This window comes from Artemia sp. Qi Xiang Cuo, chromosome 16 (genome assembly GCF_049724085.1).
Source record: "Artemia sp. Qi Xiang Cuo chromosome 16, ASM4972408v1, whole genome shotgun sequence".
NCBI classification, from domain to species: domain Eukaryota; kingdom Metazoa; phylum Arthropoda; class Branchiopoda; order Anostraca; family Artemiidae; genus Artemia; species Artemia sp. Qi Xiang Cuo.
Genome location: NC_142809.1, coordinates 9,515,213 through 9,536,305, shown reverse-complemented (window position 1 = coordinate 9,536,305; position 21,093 = coordinate 9,515,213). Strand labels below are relative to the sequence as shown.

At 31.3% G+C, this 21,093-nt stretch overlaps 2 protein-coding genes across 4 annotated transcripts in view; one reads left to right on the top strand and one right to left on the bottom strand.

Annotated features, from left to right (window-relative positions):
- LOC148942547 (trypsin-1-like) overlaps nt 1–21,093 on the bottom strand; it is a 413,175-nt gene that overhangs the window by 276,054 nt on the left and 116,028 nt on the right. The gene's annotated exons all lie outside the window — the stretch shown is intronic.
- LOC148942548 (uncharacterized) overlaps nt 1–21,093 on the top strand; it is a 157,857-nt gene that overhangs the window by 85,109 nt on the left and 51,655 nt on the right. For all 3 annotated transcript variants that reach the window (XM_089102520.1, XM_089102518.1, XM_089102519.1), the window contains exons 7-9: nt 5,633–5,818; nt 8,138–8,316; nt 16,414–16,607. In XM_089102520.1, coding sequence (XP_088958646.1) covers nt 5,633–5,818; nt 8,138–8,316; nt 16,414–16,607 — 559 coding nt within the window. The remainder of the gene's footprint in view (nt 1–5,632; nt 5,819–8,137; nt 8,317–16,413; nt 16,608–21,093) is intronic.

The window sequence follows — 21,093 nt, the reverse complement described above, 5'->3', positions numbered from 1 at the left end:
TCAATTTGTTGTTTGTCAATAATTAGTGATAGCATTTGTATGAATATTCGAGTTTTCAAACTTTGTTTGTTTGTCAATTTGTTGTTTGTCAATTATTAGTGATATGATTTGTATTAATATTCGAGTTTGTTTTTTTCAAAGTTTGTTTGTTTGTAATTTTGTTGTTTGTCAATTATTAGTGATAGAATTTTTATTAATATTCGAGTTTTTTTTTTTCAAATTTTGTTTGTTTGTCAATTTGTTGTTTGTCAATTATTAGTGATAGCATTTGTATGAATATTCGAGTTTGTTTTTTTCAAAGTTTGTTTGTTTGTCAATTTGTTGTTTGTCAATTATTAGTGATAGTATTGTATGAATATTCGAGTTTGTTTTTTTCAAAGTTTGTTTGTTTGTCAATTTGTTGTTTGTCAATTATTAGTGATAGCATTTTTATGAATATTGGAGTTTGTTTTTTTCAAATTTTGTTTGTTTGTCAATTTGTTGTTTTTAAATTATTAGTGATAGCATTTGTATGAATATTCGAGTTTTTTTTTTCAAAATTTGTTTGTTTGTAAATTTTTTGTTTGTCAATAATTAGTGATAGCATTTGTATGAATATTCGAGTTTGTTTTTTTCAAAGTTTGTTTGTTTGTCAAGTTGTTGTTTGTCAATTATTAGTGATAGCATTTGTTTGTATATTCGTGTTTGTTTTTTTCAAAGTTTGTTTGTTTGTCAATTTGTTGTTTGTAAATTATTAGTGATAGAATTTTTATTAATATTCGAATTTTTTTTTTTTCAAAGTTTGTTTGTTTGTCAATTTGTTGTTTGTCAATTATTAGTGATATCATTTTTATTAATATTCGAGTTTTTTTTTTTCAAAGTTTTTTTGTTTTTCATTTTGTTGTTTTTCAATTATTTGTTATAGTATTTGTATTAATATTCGAGTTTGTTTTTTTAAAAGTTTGTTTTTTTTTTAATTTTTTGTTTTTAAATTATTAGTGATATCATTTGAATGAAAATTCAAGTTTGTTTTTTTCAAATTTTGTTTGTTTGTCAATTTGTTGTTTGTCAATAATTAGTGATAGCATTTGTATGAATATTCGAGTTTTCAAACTTTGTTTGTTTGTCAATTTGTTGTTTGTCAATTATTAGTGATAGCATTTGTATTAATATTAGAGTTTGTTTTTTTAAAAGTTTGTTTGTTTGTCAATTTGTTGTTTGTCAATTATTAGTGATAGCATTTGTATGAATATTCGAGTTTGTTTTTTTCAAAGTTTGTTTGTTTGTCAATTATTAGTGATAGTATTTGTATGAATATTCGAGTTTGTTTTTTTCAAAGTTTGTTTGTTTGTCAATTTGTTGTTTGTCAATTATTAGTGATAGCATTTGTATGAATATTCGAGTTTGTTTTTTTTCAAAGTTTGTTTGTTTGTCAATTTGTTGTTAGTCAATAATTAGTGATAGTATTTGTATGAATATACGAGTTTTTTTTTTAAAGTTTGTTTGTTTGTCAATGTGTTGTTTGTCAATAATTAGTGATAGCATTTGTATGAATATTTGAGTTTGTTTTTTTCAAAGTTTGTTTGTTTGTCAATTTGTTATTTGTCAATAATTATTGATAGTATTTGTATGAATATTCGAATTTTTTTTTTTTCAAAGTTTTTTTGTTTGTCAATTTGTTGTTTGTCAATAATTAGTGATAGAATTTTTATTAATATTCGAGTTTGTTTTTTTAAAAGTTTTTTTGTTTGTAAATTTGTTGTTTGTAAATAATTATTGATAGCATTTGTATGAATATTCGAGTTTTTTTTTTTCAAAGTTTGTTTGTTTGTCAATTTGTTGTTTGTCAATAATTAGTGATAGCATTTGTATGAATATTCGAGTTTGTTTTTTTCAAAGTTTGTTTGTTTGTCAATTTGTTGTTTGTCAATTATTAGTGATAGCATTTGTATGAATATTCGATTTTGTTTTTTTAAAAGTTTGTTTGTTTGTCTATTTGTTTTTTGTCAATAATTTGTGATAGAATTTGTATTAATACTCGAGTTTGTTTTTTTCAAAGTTTGTTTTTTTGTTAAGTTGTTTTTTGTCAATAATTAGTGATATCATTTGTATTAATATTCGAGTTTGTTTTTTTCAAAGTTTGTTTGTTTGTTAATTTGTTTGTCAATAATTTGTGATAGAATTTGTATTAATATTCGAATTTTTTTTTTTCAAAGTTTGTTTGTTTGTCAATTTTTTGTTTGTCAATAATTAGTGATAGTATTTTTATGAATATTCGAGTTTTTTTTTTTCAAAGTTTGTTTGTTTGTCAATTTGTTGTTTTTCAATTATTAGTGATAGCATTTGTATGAATATTCGAGTTTGTTTTTTTTCAAAAGTTTGTTTGTTAGTCAATTTGTTGTTTGTCAATTATTAGTGATAGCATTTGTATGAATATTCGAGTTTGTTTTTTTCAAAGTTTGTTTGTTTGTCAATTTGTTGTTTGTCAATTATTAGTGATAGAATTTGTATGAATATTCGAGTTTGTTTTTTAAAAGTTTTTTTGTTTGTCAATTTGTTGTTTGTCAATTATTAGTGATAGCATTTGTATGAATATTCGAGTTTGTTTTTTTCAAAGTTTGTTTATTTGTCAATTTGTTGTTTGTCAATTATTAGTGATAGTATTTGTATGAATATTCGAGTTTGTTTTTTTTCAAAGTTTGTTTGTTTGTCAATTTGTTGTTTGTCAATAATTAGTGATAGCATTTGTATGAATATTCGAGTTTGTTTTTTTCAAAGTTTGTTTGATTGTAAATTTTTTGTTTGTCAATTATTATTTATAGCATTTGTATGAATATTCGAGTTTTTTTTTTCAAAGTTTGTTTGTTTGTAAATTTTTTATTTGTCAATAAGTAGTGATAGCATTTGTATGAATATTCGAGTTTGTTTTGTTCAAATTTTGTTTGTTTGTAAAGTTGTTGTTTGTCAATAATTAGTGATAGCATTTGTATGAATATTCGAGTTTTTTTTTTTCAAAGTTTGTTTGTTTGTCAATTTGTTGTTTGTCAATAATTTGTGATAGTATTTGTATGAATATTCGAGTTTGTTTTTTTCAAAGTTTGTTTGTCTGTCAATTTGTTGTTTGTCAATAATTAGTGATAGTATTTGTATGAATATTCGAGTTTTTTTTAAAGTTTGTTTGTTTGTCAATTTGTTGTTTGTCAATAATTAGTGATAGTATTTGTGTGAATATTCGAGTTTTTTTTTATTTTCAAATTTTGTTTGTTTGTCAATTTTTTTTTTTTCAATAATTAGTTATAGCATTTTTATTAATATTCGAGTTTGTTTTTTTCAAATTTTTTTTTTTTGTCATGTTTTTGTTTGTCAATAATTTGTGATAGCATTTGCATGAATATTCGAGTTTTTTTTTTCAAATTTTTTTTGTTTTTAATGTTTTTGTTTGTAAATAATTAGGTATAGTATTTGTATGAATATTCGAGTTTGTTTTTTTCAAAGTTTGTTTGTTTGTCAATTATTAATGATAGCATTTTCATGAATATTCGAGTTTGTTTTTTTTTCAAAGTTTGTTTGATTGTCAATGTGTTGTTTGTCAATAATTAGTGATAGTATTTGTATGAATATTCGAGTTTTTTTTTTTCATAGTTTTTTTGTTTGTCAATTTTTTATTTGTCAATAAGTAGTGATAGTATTTGTATGAATATTCTATTTCTCCAGGGACTACATTTAGGCCCTAGGGATCATTGATCAGTCCCTGGAGTTGTGTTTTATTTATGTGTTTATATTGAATAAAGTCAAAGTCAAAGTTCATCTCAGTCCGTAATAACCGCAGCAAAACCTCAGTTGTTTTTACTAACTGAAAACTAAACTTAATACGCACATTACTATATGTTTTGTGAATAATGCAATTTGCTTAATGAGATAAACAATTCCATTTGAACTAATATGTTCAATAGTAATTCTTGTTTACAAATCCAGGTAATTTAGGGTCCTCTTGCTCTTTATATTTTTATATATGTATTATATATTTCGAATCAGCATAAAAATCCAATTCTTCTAAAGTATCTATTGTTATGAAAAGACCATTTTTCAGAGTTTCGGTTACCATTGGGCTGGGTTGCTTCTTACTTTTAGTTAGTTACTGCCAACTATTCGAAAATAGAGATTAAAGTAATTCGTTAATAAACATGCTAAATTTCCCTCTCGTAATCAAATTTAAAGGCTACATAATTCAAGGTCAAACAAATTCTCATAAAGAAAATTGGTAGAGGGTGACCTCCTGTATTCAAATAGTATATCAGACACAAGAAAAAGCCTTCCGTTTATTCTTAGCTGTAAGTAAGGAACGACTATTGAGAGCTGCCACTTTCTCATACTGTTTGCGTCTGCTTTTTACACTTAATTTGACAGCGTCCTTGTTTGAGTCATAATACTGTTTTTTGTAAGCTACTTGTTTAGCTCGACTTTCATATCTTGCTTGCTCTCTAAGTTTCTTCCTTCGATCTTGTGACACCATTCAGCTGCCGTCTACTTCTTTGTTGATCTGTAGACAGTTTCTTCTTCCTTAAGATTATTAAACCTTTCTAATAAGTAAAGAATTTTAGAATTTCAATATTATAATTTTTAATCGATATAAACTTGGTCCTTTTTGGGGAAGAATCATAATTTGCTGGGATAAAATGGCATCCCAAATGGCACCACTTTATGTTACAGTCGGTGAGTCATGACAGTCGCATGATGTCATATAGATACAATTAAACATAATAAATACAAAAAATTCCGTTTTTTGAAAAAATCACTTCTTGCTTCAACCCAATTAATTTGTTCATTAAAAAAGGGTACTAGAACTTTTGGTTTTCGTTCGAATGAGTGTCTCCCGATCTTCTTGCACCATTGGTTCGATATGATCACTCTTGGAAAAAAAACGCAATAAAAAACCAATAAAGACGTATTTGTGGCCTTTCTTCTGGTGAAAGTACAATATTCTACTTTTTTGGAGGTAACAGCTTGTAACCTCTACAGCAGGGTTCTCTGATATGCTAAAACTGATGGTGTGAATTTTCAATCAGATAAATTGGCTTTTTAGGGATGTTTCCCCTCTTTTTCAAAAATAAGGCAAATTTCCTCAAGCCCTTAGTTTTAATGGATAACACTAAATTTAATGGATTTATATATTTGGAATCAGCAAAAAAATTCAATTCTTTTTTTATATTTATTGTTACCATAATTCCGTTTTTTACAGTTTGGTTACTAACGGGTCGGTTCTCTCCCTAGGCACAGTTCGTTACCACGATCTGTTTGATTCGTTAGACCTCAAGAAAATACATTTTAGGAACTCTCATAAGAACAGTATCAGAAGTATCAGATCATAAGAACAGTATCAGAAGTAACAAACCATGAGAACAGTATCAGAAGTATTATCATTTTATAGCAGTTTGAATGCTGCAGACAGTGTACACTGTCTGTGCATGATTCCGTCTGTGGCATTGACCTTAGACAAGATTAGTATGTCTTGGGGTTCAGTTAGAATCTGAAAGTCTTAGAATGACGCCACCAGATGAATTCCTTTCAATCTCGAATTTACCCAAAGACGATCTGTTACTTTCAAAAAACTGTGTTATTTTTTCATCCGGAAATTTATTCTTTATATTTGTAGGTTACGAATCAACAGGTTTGCTTGGCCGAAAATTTTAAAAATATCGTACAAAAGGAATCGATTCTATATCAAAATACGACCAGGTGAATTTGAACAGTTGGAAACGTCAGTTGGTTTTAAATTAGCCAATCACAAAGCTGCCAAAAGATGTTGGAAAGTTTGTGTGGAGCATCACACTTTTTTCCGGTAAGATTTTATTTGTTAAGGGGTTTTATTGTTGTATCAAAATTGGGAAGAGTGTGCTACAGGTTTAAAGGACTTTTGCTTACCTGAGACTTCCTTCATTTGTACGCCCACACCCATGCGTCCAGTCCATATGATTTTACCCTTAACTACACACGAGGGAGGATAAAATCAGAAGGAGGAAGTACTACCCTTTTCCAAGATCCAAAGAATTTCCCTACCCTGATCCAATGAATTTGCTCCCGTAAGAATTGAAAATTACGACCTAAAACTATGCCCTTTTCGGTTTGTATATGTGCACTCCTTGAGGGCAGGATCTGTGTGTGCTTGTGAAAGTTACCATATCGGTATTTTCGACTAGGCGTTGGCGAAAATGGCACTGGTATGACTGGCAAAGTGTATTTTTGATATGTCAGGTGGAGTGAAGTTTGTGTATTACATAAATGTTAGTATGAAAGATGGAATGAGGTGGTTGGAGAGATAAAATGTGGAAAATAAAAATGCGCAAGAAGACGGTCGTAATGGCTGGAGTTACAATTTTTTTTTAAACATAAAATTTTTTAAAAGAGTTATATTTTAATGTTGATAAGAAGTGTGTCGATTAATCTTAGATATCTTTATATGTGTTGTTTCAAACAACACTTTTTATTTTGACTTTTTTTTTATGTGACGTTTTTTATGTGACTCTTTTTATGTTGTTTCAAACTCATCACGTCTTAAAAATTTTGAATTTTTTTTAATTCCTGTTTTTTTATGTGAGTGTTTTTGCGTGTATGTGCATTATTCATACTGATATATTCAACATTCCGAGCCATGCCTTCCTAACACCCCTTCCAATTGTGTATTATATCATCCTGTGTAAGCGGGTGAGTGTTCAAACATTTCTTTTTCTTGTATTTGTAAGCTTTTTTGTTTTTTGTGTTGCTCGTACAGACAAGAAAAACAAAAAGCAAATAATTGGAAAGTGGAGAATTCGGCCATCTTTCGATACCAAATTGATTTTATTGATGTAATTTAAGGTAACCTGAAGATATTTGTGCATAAAGAAACTGTTTCTATATTTAGAAACTGCTATTGCCCTATTTATGATAATGTGCCTTAATACCGCATGGAATGCTGAAGAGACTTATTAATACTAGTTTGCGGATCAGCATTGCCAAAGCGTTGAGAAAAATTCCACCGATTTTCTCACCAAATGGTACCTAAAAGATTCTCTGTAGGACAAATATAGCATTCTACGTCAGTTTTCATTTCACAGACAAAAATATTAGAATAATCTGAAAGGTATACATTTTTTTCTGACTAATGGCTTCTTTCACTCGAAGAAACAAATTTGGAGCGTGGTTTCTCGTGTGATGGTTAGTTTGAAATTCGTCGAGATATTTTTTTTTGTGACATGTCGATGAAAATCCGCTTCTTTTGCTTAAATCCCTAACAGATTGCTAGAAGAGTTCTAAAAATTCTGGAGAAATGAAACAAGACCTGACAAGTACGGCCAAAATGCACCGAAATATACCAAAAATTTTGGATTCTACCGTGAAAGTCCAAATGTGCCTTATTGTATCAGGACTCTTAAATTATGCCAAAAACGGTGCAATTGTACCGCGTTGGCAACGGCGCTAAGGGATACCAAATACTTTGTGACACCAAAGCGATTGAGATACCATTTTAGAATATCAAAGTACCTTGAGAGTGTCAATCAAAAATTGGGAGCGTTAGTTTGAGCAAGAATTTCTAGCTATTATTTCAATTAAAAAAATTATTTCAATAATTATTATTAATTATTAATTAATTATTTTAATAAAAAAAGAAAGAAGGATCTAACGACTAGTAACTAATTTTTAAATAATGATTTTATAATTAATTATTAATAAATACTTTATTCTATTTTTCAGATAGTTAATAGATAATTTAATTTAACACTCACGCTTTCTAGGGCTATAATGAGAGAAAGATTTAGATGGCTAGGACACGTTCTGCGGATAAAGGATGACAGATTGCCGAAGATTGTTCTTTTTGGCCAACCGTCTAGAGGGGCTAAACGGAAAGCAGGTCGTCCGTGGTTGCGGTGGGAGGATGTCATAAAGAAAGATTTAAAGGAAATGGGACTTCCTGGGAGGGTGTAAAGAGGGAATCTTTGAATAGATCGGGATGGAGGAGGAGCGTGTGTAGCTGTGTTGGCATCAGGCGCCTTGGTGCTGCGGTGAGTTGTTAGTAGTAGTAGTAATTTAACAAAGCCTTTTCAAGGGTGAGAAATTGCTAAATTATACTTATCAGGCTAAGATTGTTCAAGTGGCTACTCTATTTTGTCTTGTAATTTAGGTTGATGTCCCCTGAGCCGCCACAGAGATCTGGATTGTTTCCCCGCCTTGGAAGCAGGTTTAGATATTCTGGTAGGACTCAGTACCAATCAAGAATGGCATCAGCTATGATTGACCGACCGAATCCACATTTTGAGAGGACACTTAGTCGAAGGAAGCCAAATTCACTAAGTCTCGAACGTGAGCTAATTCTCTTTTCTTTTTTTTTCGTATTCGTTTATTTAAATAGCTATCGTAGCACTCAAAAGTGAACGCTAAATTATGCTAATCACAAAAGAAATAGGAAATGATCACAAAATCACAAAAGAAATAGGAAATGATCACAAAATCACAAAAGAAATAGGAAATGATCACCAAATCACAAAAGAAACAGGAAATGATCACAAAATAACAAAAGAAATAGGAAGTGATCACAAAATCACAAAAGAAATAGGAAATGGTCACAAAATCACAAAAGAAATAGGAAATGATCACAAAATCACAAAATAAATAGGAAATGATCACAAAATCACAAAAGAAATAGGAAATGAGAAAAAAAGTCACTTGTTAAATACGCTTACAAAATATGGCACAAATCCGTCCATACAGCACTTGACGGGTTGTGGTTTATTAACACGCCTAGTAGTTCTACTGATCTGCACAGATGGCGGAAAACAGATTGGTCCTTCTCATTTGCTAATAGCGTTGTCAAAAATTTCATCATGTGTTCAGGCGAATAATGTGGCCAAGTTCAAGAGCACTTTCGTAGTTACTGAAGCGGGGTCCGAGTATTATTTTGATAGTACGTTTCTAGACATTTTCTAGTTCTACTGACCTGTAAGCAGTGTTTTAGTTTGGGGACCCCAAAAAGGACAGCAATACTCGAGGATAGACTGATGTTGGTTGTATACCCGAACAGGAGCTGGCAATTAGAGAAGCCCAACCTGTGCATATTAGCTAAAATCCGGATTGAGTAGTTCAAGGCCGTACCCAGGATTTTTTTTCGGAGTGGGTTTTACTCAAATTTTTTTTTTTTTTGGGGGGGGGGGGTTACATAAAATAAACTCAAAAAACGCATACAAAATTTGTTTGTATCCATTTTTGTTACGTTTTTACGAGTCAGACAAACATTTCGGGGGAGGGGGATTCAAACCTCCTACCCCCTTTTGTGTTTTGTGTTTCTTGTGATATGTTTTGTGTTTTGTGTTTCTTATGATATAGTCATTGTGATATGTTTTATCACAAGAGGAGTCATTGTGTTTCTTGTGATATATTTTGTGTTTCTTGTGATATAGTCATTGTGATTTGTTTTATCACAGGAGGAGTCATTGTGTTTCTTGTGATATGTTTTTTGTTTCTTTTGATGTAGTCATTGTGATATGTTTTATCACAGGAGGAGTCATTGTGTTTCTTGTGATATGTTTTGTGTTCCATTGTGTTTCTTGTGATATAGTCATTGTGATATGTTTTATCACAGGAGGAGTCGTTGTGTTTCTTTTGATGTAGTCATTGTGATATGTTTTATCACAGGAGGAGTCGTTGTGTTTCTTGTGATATGTTTTTTGTTCCATTGCGTTTATTGTGATATAGCCATTGTGATATCTTTTATCACAGGAGGAGTCGTTGTGTTTCTTGTGATATGTTTTGTGTTTCATTGCGTTTCTTGTGATATAGCCATTGTGATATCTTTTATCACAGGAGGAGTCATTATGTTTCTTTTTGAAAGGAGTCGCCTTTGAAGGCGCATTTCACGTTTACCAGCGTCTTCACCAGGATTAAAGTTTGTTTGGTTTCTGTTTCATATCAGTGTTGAGAAGTTCGATTCTTTGTGCGATTAAATAAAAAAAACAAGTTTTTTTAACTGAAAGTAAGGAACGACGTTAAAACTTAAAACGAACAGAAATTATTCCGTATATGAAGGGGACTGTCCCCTCCTCAACGCCGCGCTCTTTACGCTAAAGTTTTTTTATTGTTTAAAAAGATAGAGTTGTGAGAAAGTCAAACTTTAGCGTAAAGAGCGAGGTGTTGAGGAGGGGACAGCCCCTTCATATACGGAATAATTTCTGTTCGTTTTAAGTTTTAACGTCGTTCCTTACTTTCAGTTAAAAAACTTGTTTTTTTTATTTAATTTTTGAATGTTTTTGAATTAATTCAGGTTTTGATTTTGGCTCACCGTACATGAATAATTAAAACAAAATTTGCATATTATATTTGGTTAAATGGCTTTCTCGAAACTTGTTTAATTTTATTTACGAACGTTTTTATTAGTAATAAATATACGTAACTTAGAATTAACTTACGTAACGAACTTCTATATTCATAAATTTTTAAGACGTATATTAGGGGGTTCGCCCCCTAGTCAATACCCTGCTCTTTAAGCTATAGTTCGAAATTTTTTCCAATTCTTTAAAAATGACCTCTTAATCACAATCAGTTGATCAGTTGAAAAACTTGTTTTTTTTTATTTAATTCCTGATCTTTTTCTTTAATAATGCTGGGAAATCCGGCGCCCCCTTCATAGCAATGTCCCTTCCCCCATGAAAACTTCCTTCATGGAAAGATCCTTCCATATAGCCCCCGACCCTCTCCTTCCCCCACCTACCAGAAAAAATCTCCTCTGAAAAAGTCTGTATACTTCCCAATAACCAATACTATATGTTAACATTGAGTAAAGTTAATAACTTTCAGCCCTCCCCCTGGGGACTTTGGGGGATCAAGTCATCCTAAAAGACATTTTTATAATATTTTCGACCATGCTGAACAAAATGGCTGTCTCAAAATTTTGATCCAGTGACTTTGGGAAAAAAATGAGCGTGGGAGGGGCCTTAGTTGCCCTCCATTTTTTTGGTAACTTAAAAAGGTCACTAAATCTTTTGATTTACGTTCGAATGAGCTCTACTAAAGCATTCTAGAATTACTGGATTGATACTATTACCTCTGGGGAAAAAAAAACAAAAAAAAACAAACAAACAAATAAACACGCCTGCGTGATCTTTCCCATGGCAAAAAATGCAAAAATCCAATCTTTTTTATATAGGAGCTTAAAACCTCTAAAGGAGGGGTCTCTGATACACTGATTATGATGGTGTGATTTTCAATAAGGTTCTATAACTTTTAGGGGGTCTTTCCCCCTTTTTTCGAAAATCAGCCAAATTTTCTCAGGCACGTAACTTTTGATGGGTGAGATTAAACTTAATGAAACTTATATATTTGAAATCAGAATGAAAATTTGATTCTTTTGATGTATCTATTGGTATCAAAATTCCGTTTTTTAGAGTTTCGGTTACCATTGAGCCGGGTCGCTCCTTACTTACAGTTCGTTACCACGAACTGTTTGACAAGTCTGTGCTTAAAATCATTTACTGTTTCCTGTTTATACATTGATGAAAAATATATCAGTGCTCTTATTTAGATGTGTATCTAAAACATTTATTCGAAATAAAATATACGCCATTTTACATTGAGAAATTTCGAGAATTCTGCTGCATTTTGCTATTTCACTGAATTCTGCTTCCAATCAGACTTATCAGCTGGATTCATTGTTTGGTCGTTTTTGTTCTAAAGACTTGTCACAGAAGAGAAAAAATAAAATGATCAAATTGCATGGAAAATAGTTTTGCAAAATAGTAGTTTCATGATAAACAGCTTTTGAAGGTTTTTCCCCGACTCTTTCATCCGTTCCAAAGAAAAGGCAGCATATTTTCACACTTTCACAGACCTTTGACAACAAAAAAAGCTGCACATTATTGGCTAATTTTTTTATTTAGAGCGCTTGGACGCTCTACAAAGAAAATTTGTTTGGTCGTGCCAGAAAACTTCAAATCGATTAACTATACCATATTAAGGCCATTCGATACCTTAAAAATCATTTTAAGATCCTCGGTGTTGGTGGACCGTCTCAAAGACAAAGAACCCATTAGAAAATTCTCCCAGCACCACATGGAACTCCTAAAGCTACCAAATTACTCAAATTATATTTAAAATTCTGGTAAAACTTCATAGGGGATTTTGAATGTTCCAACAGTACGAAAAGATAACGAGAGGCTGGCTTAAAATCAGGGAAAATATAATCTTTAACTAGTTGTTAAGTAGAGCGCGGTCTATTCAATGTACCTATGGTATAAGTAATACATTGTCTATGTCGGCATGGTTTACAATCAAAGCGGGTAGCACCACAAGGAACTTGCAAAGCTATCAAATCACTCAAATGATACTTCCTTTGAGCTGCTTTCTAACGCTTTCCAAGTAAATATAATAGAATATTTTAGGGACTGCCCTTTTCTGAACTTTAATTCTGCTCCGTTTAATAAAAAAAAAGGAAAAAAACACAACTCATACTTTCTAATGATGTAGGTTTCACTAAGTCGGAATATCTCTATATCCGGCACAAATACTTTGACTTGACTTAAAGCTCTTTCTCGGCAGCGTCGCCAGCGTAGAGGGAACCAGACATCAGCGCCGTTAATCGTCTCCAGAGTGGCCTGTTTTGGGTGGAGGTAGGAGCTTCGCTGGGGTCAATGCCCCATGCTGTGAATCGGTCACGGATGATATCCGCCCATCTCATACGTGATCTACCTATGGGGCGTTTCCAGCCGTTTGAAGTTGGATCGAAGTCAAATATACTTTGGGCAGGTATTTCAGTGGGTAGGGGAAGTAAATGACCGTACCAACGCAGCGAGCGGAACTCAAGCTGTTCGGACAGGGGTGGTAATTTAAAGGACCTGAGTATATCCATGCTCCGTACCCTGTCGAGCCACCTAACGTGCTCGATTTTGCGGAGATGTTTTGTCTGGACAGCATCTACCTTCATCATCTGCGACTGAATCAAAGGCCAAGTCTCTGACGAGTACAATACAGCACTTGCACAAATAGGAGGAGCTTTTCTATTTCGCCGTTTATTGTCTTTTAGTTTTCTGTCGTCTATTCGGATCTCTTATCCGAGCTCTACTGGTTATGACAAGACCGCCAAACCAGTCCTGAATAGTTTGGACACACAAACTAAAGAAGTTTATAATGGGCAATATACTGCGATTCATCAAGGTCATTGCCTTAACTATGTTAACTATCCATATTAATTATTGATTAGCTATTAACTATGTTTACATACAATACTATAAATCAATTAAGAAACCTCGACCCCTAATAACATATATGGCCGTTAGGTGGCGCGGTTACACAATGTTCTCCGATCTAAGCGAAAAAATAAGCAAAAGAAACAGAAAAGCTTTAATAATAGAAAATAAACATGAGATATATCTCAAAGAAGTAAACAATTTGAAATGGAGAAGAAAAATTATGAACGCCTGGTGCGTTGGCCATTTTTCTATTTGATGCCTCTTTTTGTCACAAAGAGCATTTGGCGTTTTTCCTCTATAAAGCTATTGATCGGACCATTTTATCTATGAGATTTATGTTGCTGTTAAAACATTGAACGGTGGATTATACGCACTGGAAAAACTGTCTCGGGCTCAAGGGCAGCAGAAGGAGAGGGATTTCCACCCCCTTAGATTCTTTTCTCCCCATCCACCCCCCTAGATTTTGAAAGTACCTTTTTTGGTATTTTGTCGAAAAATACTTGTTTATGTTTTTCACTGAAAAAATATATAAAAAAAATCGCTAGATTTTGGAAAATTAATTTGAAGTCATCGGGTTATTTCAGCCTTTTTTCTTAGTTTTTTTTCTGATTTAAGAAGAGGTTGAACAAATCAACGTAATTCATGTGTTTTGTAATTACCCACAAAGATTTAAAATGAGATCCAAACACATTATTCAATTTTGAAAGTAAAGAGTTGTACAAAATGGGCTATAATCCGTTTTTTAAACTCGTTAATAAGGCGTCGTATACAAACTCCTTTAATTAGGAATTTTTACAAATTTGTAAGAAAATTCAAGAGTAAAAGGAAAGGAATTAAATTTACATTCTTGGGAATCTAATTGTATTTCTAAAGCCGTAGGAAATATTAATCATAATTAATTAATTCATCGCAAATTAATCAATAATGACTCGTAGATTCATCGAAAATTAACAAAATATTAACGTAATTAACAAAATTCAAATTTTGGATATACTTCCTATGTATTTAAATTTCACTGTCGCATTTTTAATTACAGGCCTCCCACTGGGTTCATAATTATGAAAAAAGTTCATATTTTTAACCTAGGTTCATAAATGGTTCATAATTTAGAAAAAAGGTTGATAAAGTTCATATTTTCTTGTCATCAGCTGGAAAGCACTTGCGGTTGTTGTCTTTTTCCTTATAAAGGACAAGGGAAACAAATGTGCAAGAGTTTTATTTAAAACCTTTCAAACTGTAACACTCAGCATGTTTTGTGAACATACATTTTCTTCTGTTCAAAAAGACATTGTTACATCTAACTGGGTTCCTATACTGCCCCTACATCTTCTAGTACTAAGCTATCTTTTAGTCTTTTCCTTTTTCAAAGCAAATGTATGTGCAAGAGTTTTATTTAAAACGTTTCAAACTGTAACACTGCATGTTTTGTGAACATACATTTTCTTCTGTTTGAGAACAGGCCCTAGATAGTCCCTATTACCAGAGAGCTGTTGAATTTGGGGTGAAATGCATGCCAGAGCTATAAACTGTACCTGGAAGCTGAGCGATCTAGACAGGCTGAAGAGGTGTCCAAAAGGAAAGAAGAAGAAGAGGAAAAAAAGAGGATGAGGAAATAGGAAGAGGAAAAAAATAGGAAGAGGAAAAAAAGAAGAAGAAGAGGAAAAAATCTGAGAAGAAGACCATTGAACACCTGGAAAAAGATTTGATTGAGAAGAAGTCAGTTGAAAAGGAGAAGAGACAAGTAGCAGAAAGGCTTCTTCAAGAAGCTAATGAGAAGCTGAAAAAGCCATAGATGCCAAAGACTTTGTAGAAATAAGCCTCGCACAAAGTATGATCGAGGCTTTGAGCCGGAAGCTGCGCAAAGAAGATGAGGCAGCCAGAGAGGTTGAGCTGGTACAGAGCAGGGTAAACAAGCGAAAGTCGTCCTTAATTTCGTCATATTTTGCCAAAAAAGGAATAAGTAGAATGGACTATTTTGTAATTTTATACAAATTAAACGCATTTAACTTAACTCAAGAAAAAAAAACACAAAAAAAAAAAAAAAGAAAAATATGTGCACCAGTGATGAAAACACCAACAGCCACTTTTTGTGTCCACGGACAGTTTCTGAGGTGCACATGTCGTAAATTTAGGTTCATAATAGGTTCATAAAAAGCACAATCAAAAGTTCATAAAGTTCAAATTTTTGTGGTCAAAAGTTCATAAAGTTCATATTTTTCACAAAAAATCTAGCGGGAGACCTGTAATTAAAAATAATGATAATTTGCAATATTAGTAGTTGGAACAAAATATAAAACACCTTGTTTTGAGTAGGCTCTTTCGGGGGGGGGGGGGGGGTGACTCTGGCTCGTATTTCCGTGAAATCTGAATATTTTTATGATTTTTTTTTTAATAGTTTCTTCTTTTTTTTATTCGTGATTTGTAGATTTTTTACTTGTTTTCGAGTTACATCGAAAAAAGGTCAGAATCAAAATTCAGAATTTTATGTTTGAATAAAGATGTTGTGTGGAAACCTTGTTGTGCTCCTCCTTCCTCTTCCCTCCCAACGCTTTCATAAGTTTCATAAATTTAATCACGAAGTTACCTAGATATATATATATATATATATATATATATATATATATATATATATATATATATATATATATATATATATATATATATATATATATATATATATATATATATATATTCACGCCTTAAAAAAATAAAATTTTAAAAACGATTTTCTTGATTTTAAGGATTTTAAGAACCAGACTTTGAACTTATAATTTATTAATTTGAATAATTGCATTAAAGAATATGAGACTCAACATGAGCCTACACAGATCTTAGTCTGTTTACAAGGGCGTATCCAGGGGAGGGTATGGGGTTTGAACCCCTCCCCCGAGATGTTTGTCCGATCAGTAAAAACGTAACAAAAATGAATATAAACAAATTTTTGATGCGTTAAAAAAATAAAATTTGTACCCCCCCCCCTGCCGAAAAAAAACTGGATAAGTTCTTTTCTGTTTCGTTTCGTAAAAATTATATCCTCTTACTGATATAGTTGGGGTGGTGTTAGCCAGGTAGAACGCTTTCCACACAAACGGAAATACGCTTTTTAATTGACAGGAGGCTCTGAATCAAAACTTATTGCGTTAACTTTCTTTTACTTAACACTTAAAGAAAGCTCAAAAATATTCAAGTTCAATCACCTCTCTAAGAATTATTCCTATTCTAGCCATAGCCTCGTCTCCAGTGAAGCAAAGAGAAGTGAAAAGACACACTCTTGCCAACTTTCCTTCGCCGATGGCGACAACACCTTTGATGCCGCAAGGACCAGCTGAAGGTGAATGGGAGGAAGATGCAGGGAAAGGTGTTGTTCGGTCTGGAAACGGAGAAGTTTCGGACTCGGAGAAAAAGCCTAAAGACAAGGTAGAATTTTTTAAAATGCTTTTCTCAACCTTATTGAGTTTGACGTAAAAAATCTATTTTGCTGACGCCTTATAAAACACGGAGAATTCCTCTTATTCTAACCTCGTATTCTTCATTTTCTCATCCTCCTTATATCTGGCTTTCAAAATGTATTTTATTGACGTCCCTGTAACATGCGGAGGATTCTTCCTATTCTAACTTCGGATTCTATTTATAACCTCACATTCTTCCTTTTCTGACTTCCTTGAATTTGACTTTCAAAATGTATCTTATTGACACCCTGTAAAATGTGAGGAATTATCCCTATTTTAACCTCCATTTTGATTCCAACCTTGCATTCTTCCTTTTCTAACCTCCTTGAATTTGGCCTTCAAAACGTATTATATTACATCCTGTAAATATGGGGAATTGTCCCTGTTCTAACCTCCATTCTAATTCCAACCTCGCGCTCTTCATTTTATAAGCATCCTTGGATTTGGCTTTAAAAATGTATTTTATTGACACCCTGTAAAATGTGGGAAATTATCCCTATTCTAACCTCCATTCTGATTCCAACCTCGCACTCTTCCTTTGCTAAACTTCATTAGATTCTGATTCCAACCTCGCATTCTTCCTTTTCTAAACCTCGTTAGATTTAGCTTTCAAAGCGTATTTTAATGACGCCTTGTGAAATTCTGGGAGTTCTTCCTATTCTAACCTTGACCCCCTATTCTTCTGCCCCCCCCCCCTTGAATTAGGATTAAAAAAGATACATTCTTTGAAATGAACGGTTCGTCCTATTTTAACATTCTAATTCAAACCCTTAATTTTTGAAACCTCCTTGAATTTGTCTTTAAATAGTATTCCAATGACATCCTATAAAAAACAAAATATTTCCAATTCTAGGAAATACTTCAACGTTTGGCATTTGGCAATAACCAATTATCCCTTCAAAGCAAACATAGTTTATATTATATCTAGATTGATTAATTTTCTGAAGACAATGAATAAAATATAACCAAAGCGAATATTTCGGCTATACGATAATAGCCGTCTTAAGTAAAATTTTATGTAAATTCTAAAAGAAGAAACTCAAGCGGTTTTATTGTCAATTACCGAATATCGGGTACCTGAAAGCTCGAATTTGAATATAAAATAGGCTAAACTGAATTAAGTAAAATCTTAAAAATTAAATTCAATATTTTGTCAAGAAGCTAAAAGGAAATTGTCGAAGTCGAAGGAGTCTTTTTTTTTGTTTGATTTTCCTTAAGAGAGAAAAAAACACATTAAAACAATTTTGAAAAGAGAGAAAAACACATTAAAATATATTTTGAAAAGAGAGCAAAAAAAATTAAAATAATTTTGAAAAGAGAAAAAAACAACATTAAAATGATTTTGAAAAGAGAGAAAAAACATTAAAATAACTTTGAAAAGAGAGAAAAAACATTAAAATAACTTTGAAAAGAGAGAAAAAAACACATTAAAATAATTTTGAAAAGAGAGAAAAAACACATTAAAATAATTATGAAAAGAGAGAAAAAAACACATTAAAATAATTTTTAAAATAGAAAAAAAAAACATTAAAATAATTTTGAAAATAGAAAAAAAACAAATAAAAATAATTTTTAAAAGAGAAAAAAAAACATTAAAATGATTTTGAAAAGAGAGAAAAAAACCTTAAAATAACTTTGAAAAGAGAGAAAAAACACATTAAAATAATGTTGAAAAGAGAGAGAAAAACTCATTAAAATAATTTTGAAAAGAGAGAAAAAAAACACATTAAAATAATTTTGAAAAGAGAGAAAAAACACATTAAAATAATTATGAAAAGAGAGAAAAAACACATTAAAATAATTTTGAAAAGAGAGAAAAAAACACATTAAAATAATTATGAAAAGAGATAAAAAAAACACATTAAAATAATTTTTAAAATATAAAAAAAACATTAAAATAATTTTTAAAAGATAAAAAAAAACACATAAAATAATTTTGAAAAGAGAAAAAAAACATTAAAATGATTTTGAAAAGAGAGAAAAAAAAACATTAAAATAACTTTGAAAAGACAGAAAAACACATTAAAATAATGTTTAAAAGAGAAAAAAAAACTCATTAAAATAATTTTGAAAAGAGAGAAAAAAAACACATTAAAATAATTTTGAATTAGAGAAAAAAAACACATTAAAATAATTTTGAAAAGAGAGAAAAAAACACATTAAAATAATTTTGAAAATAGAGAAAAAAACACATTAAAATAATTTTGAAAAGAGAGAAAAAAACACATTAAAATAATTTTGAAAATAGAGAAAAAAACACATTAAAATAATTCTGAAAAGAGAGAAAAAAAACACATTAAAATAATTTTGAAAATAGAGAAAAAAAACACATTAAAATAATTTTGAAAATAGAGAAAAAAACACATTAAAATAATTTTTAAAATAGAGAAAAAAAACACATTAAAATAATTTTGAAGAGAGAGAAAAGAAAAAACACATTAAAATAGTTTTGAAAAGAAAGAAAAAAAAAAACACGTTAAAATAATTTTGCATTGCCGATTTAAAACTTTTGTTCTTTGATATTTCCTTTGGCAATTTTGTACTTGTTTTACTTAAAAATGTGCATTTCTTTAGATAAGACTATTTATTGTGCATGCTCTGCCAGTGTATTTGCATGTTCTTTTGCACAAACATAATTATTTTTGCTTGATTTGGAGACATTTTAATTCCCTTTACTTGATTTCCCTTTAAATATGCAGTTGTATGCATGCTAATTTCTTCACTAACTGCTACTGCTTCCACTAATTACTAATTACAGCTGATGTCTGCATGACGGGGGCTGTTTTTGTGTAGGTATATTTCCCTCGTAACCTGATTTTCCTGCATCTATATACGTAGATCCTAATCTACTCGCCAACTACGCGCAATTGCACCTCCCCCTTTTAAGTATATAGACTGTTCTTTCTGGTTAAGGTTAGGGTGGTAAATCCGTATTTACTATTCGATTTTACAAATACTTAGATTTAGCTATCATTAATTGGAGCCAATCAGAATTGTACGGAATTAAATAACGCTAGCTAAATCTCGGTATTAATAAAATCTCATTGTAAATGGGCCTTAAGAAGCCTTAATTCAACCGTAAATGGGCCATAAACGTAATGGGCCGTTCGGTTAAAGAAACCATAAATGGGCCTTAAATAATGGGAACTTATGTGGAACGTGATCTCATACTTTTTAGGTCTTACTCTACGCGCGAAGCCCAAGAAGATTCAACCATTTTCATTGTTTAACCTATTTTTTGTCAGGTAAATGGGCCGTAAACGTAATGGGCCGTTCGGTTAAAGAAACCTTAAATGGGCCTTAAATAATGGAAACTTATGTGGAACGTGATCTCAAACTTTTTAGATCCTCTACGCGCGAAGCCCAAGAAGATTTTACCATTTTCATATGTTTAACCTATTTTTCGAAGTTTAAATTAGGGTGGGAAGATACGCTTGAATGATTTTATTCAGTGATTAAACCCGTACAGAGTATTTCACTATCTAATTTACAAAATATAGCATAAAATATCAAAAACTGAGAAACACAAGCAAAATACTAAACACCACACAGAAATAAGGAATAGGAAAAACAATAAATTGACAACAGTTATTAGCACTTAATAATAATTAAATGAAGGACGAAAAAAAATTATACAATATCTAGTCTCTTTGTTCGGTTCAAGTATTCCAAAACGGCATACCGAGCCTCTGATGAACCAGATAACATTAATATTTATGTTGATATAAAATGATGTAATAGTAATACAAAATAATATACAATATATATTTTACGATATATAATTGTTGTATAATATATTATTATTGTAATAAATAAGGATGTATAATAATATAAAATCACGTAGGATAGGCGTTTGAGCTTTTAGAGCTCAACACTATTGCTTGACTTGTTGCTAAAAAAAATCTGCTTCTTTCTCAGAAGAAGAATCTTACCTGATTGCACAAAACACCTGACCTTGCAGATGTCTTTGCAGATATCCTTGCATAAAATTTGTTCTTGCAGATGTCCTTGCAGAATACTTGTTCTCTCAGATGTCTTTGGAGATGTCTATGCAGAACACTTGACTTTGCAGATGTCCTTGTAGAAAACTTATTTTTGCAGATGTCATTGAAGATATCTCTGCAGAACACTTGTCCTTGCAGATAAAATTTAAAGGGTTCATAATTTTCATTTAGTCTAGATAGAATCATATAAGAGCAGGCGTGGATGATATCTTGGCCTTGCTGCTAAGGAGTTGTGCGGTCTCACAGTTAGTAAGAGGTCAAGATAAAAAGGCAGTATCTTATTAAAGGCATGGGGAATATGCTTGACCCTTTAACCTTTTATTTTAATTGTCAGGAGATAAAAATTTCTACATTTACTGTCTTTTTATTAATATTTAATATTTTAGCATAACAATTTTTATCTAAACGCAAAAATGTATATACAAGCTGGGTAGATTGCGCAAATGTAGT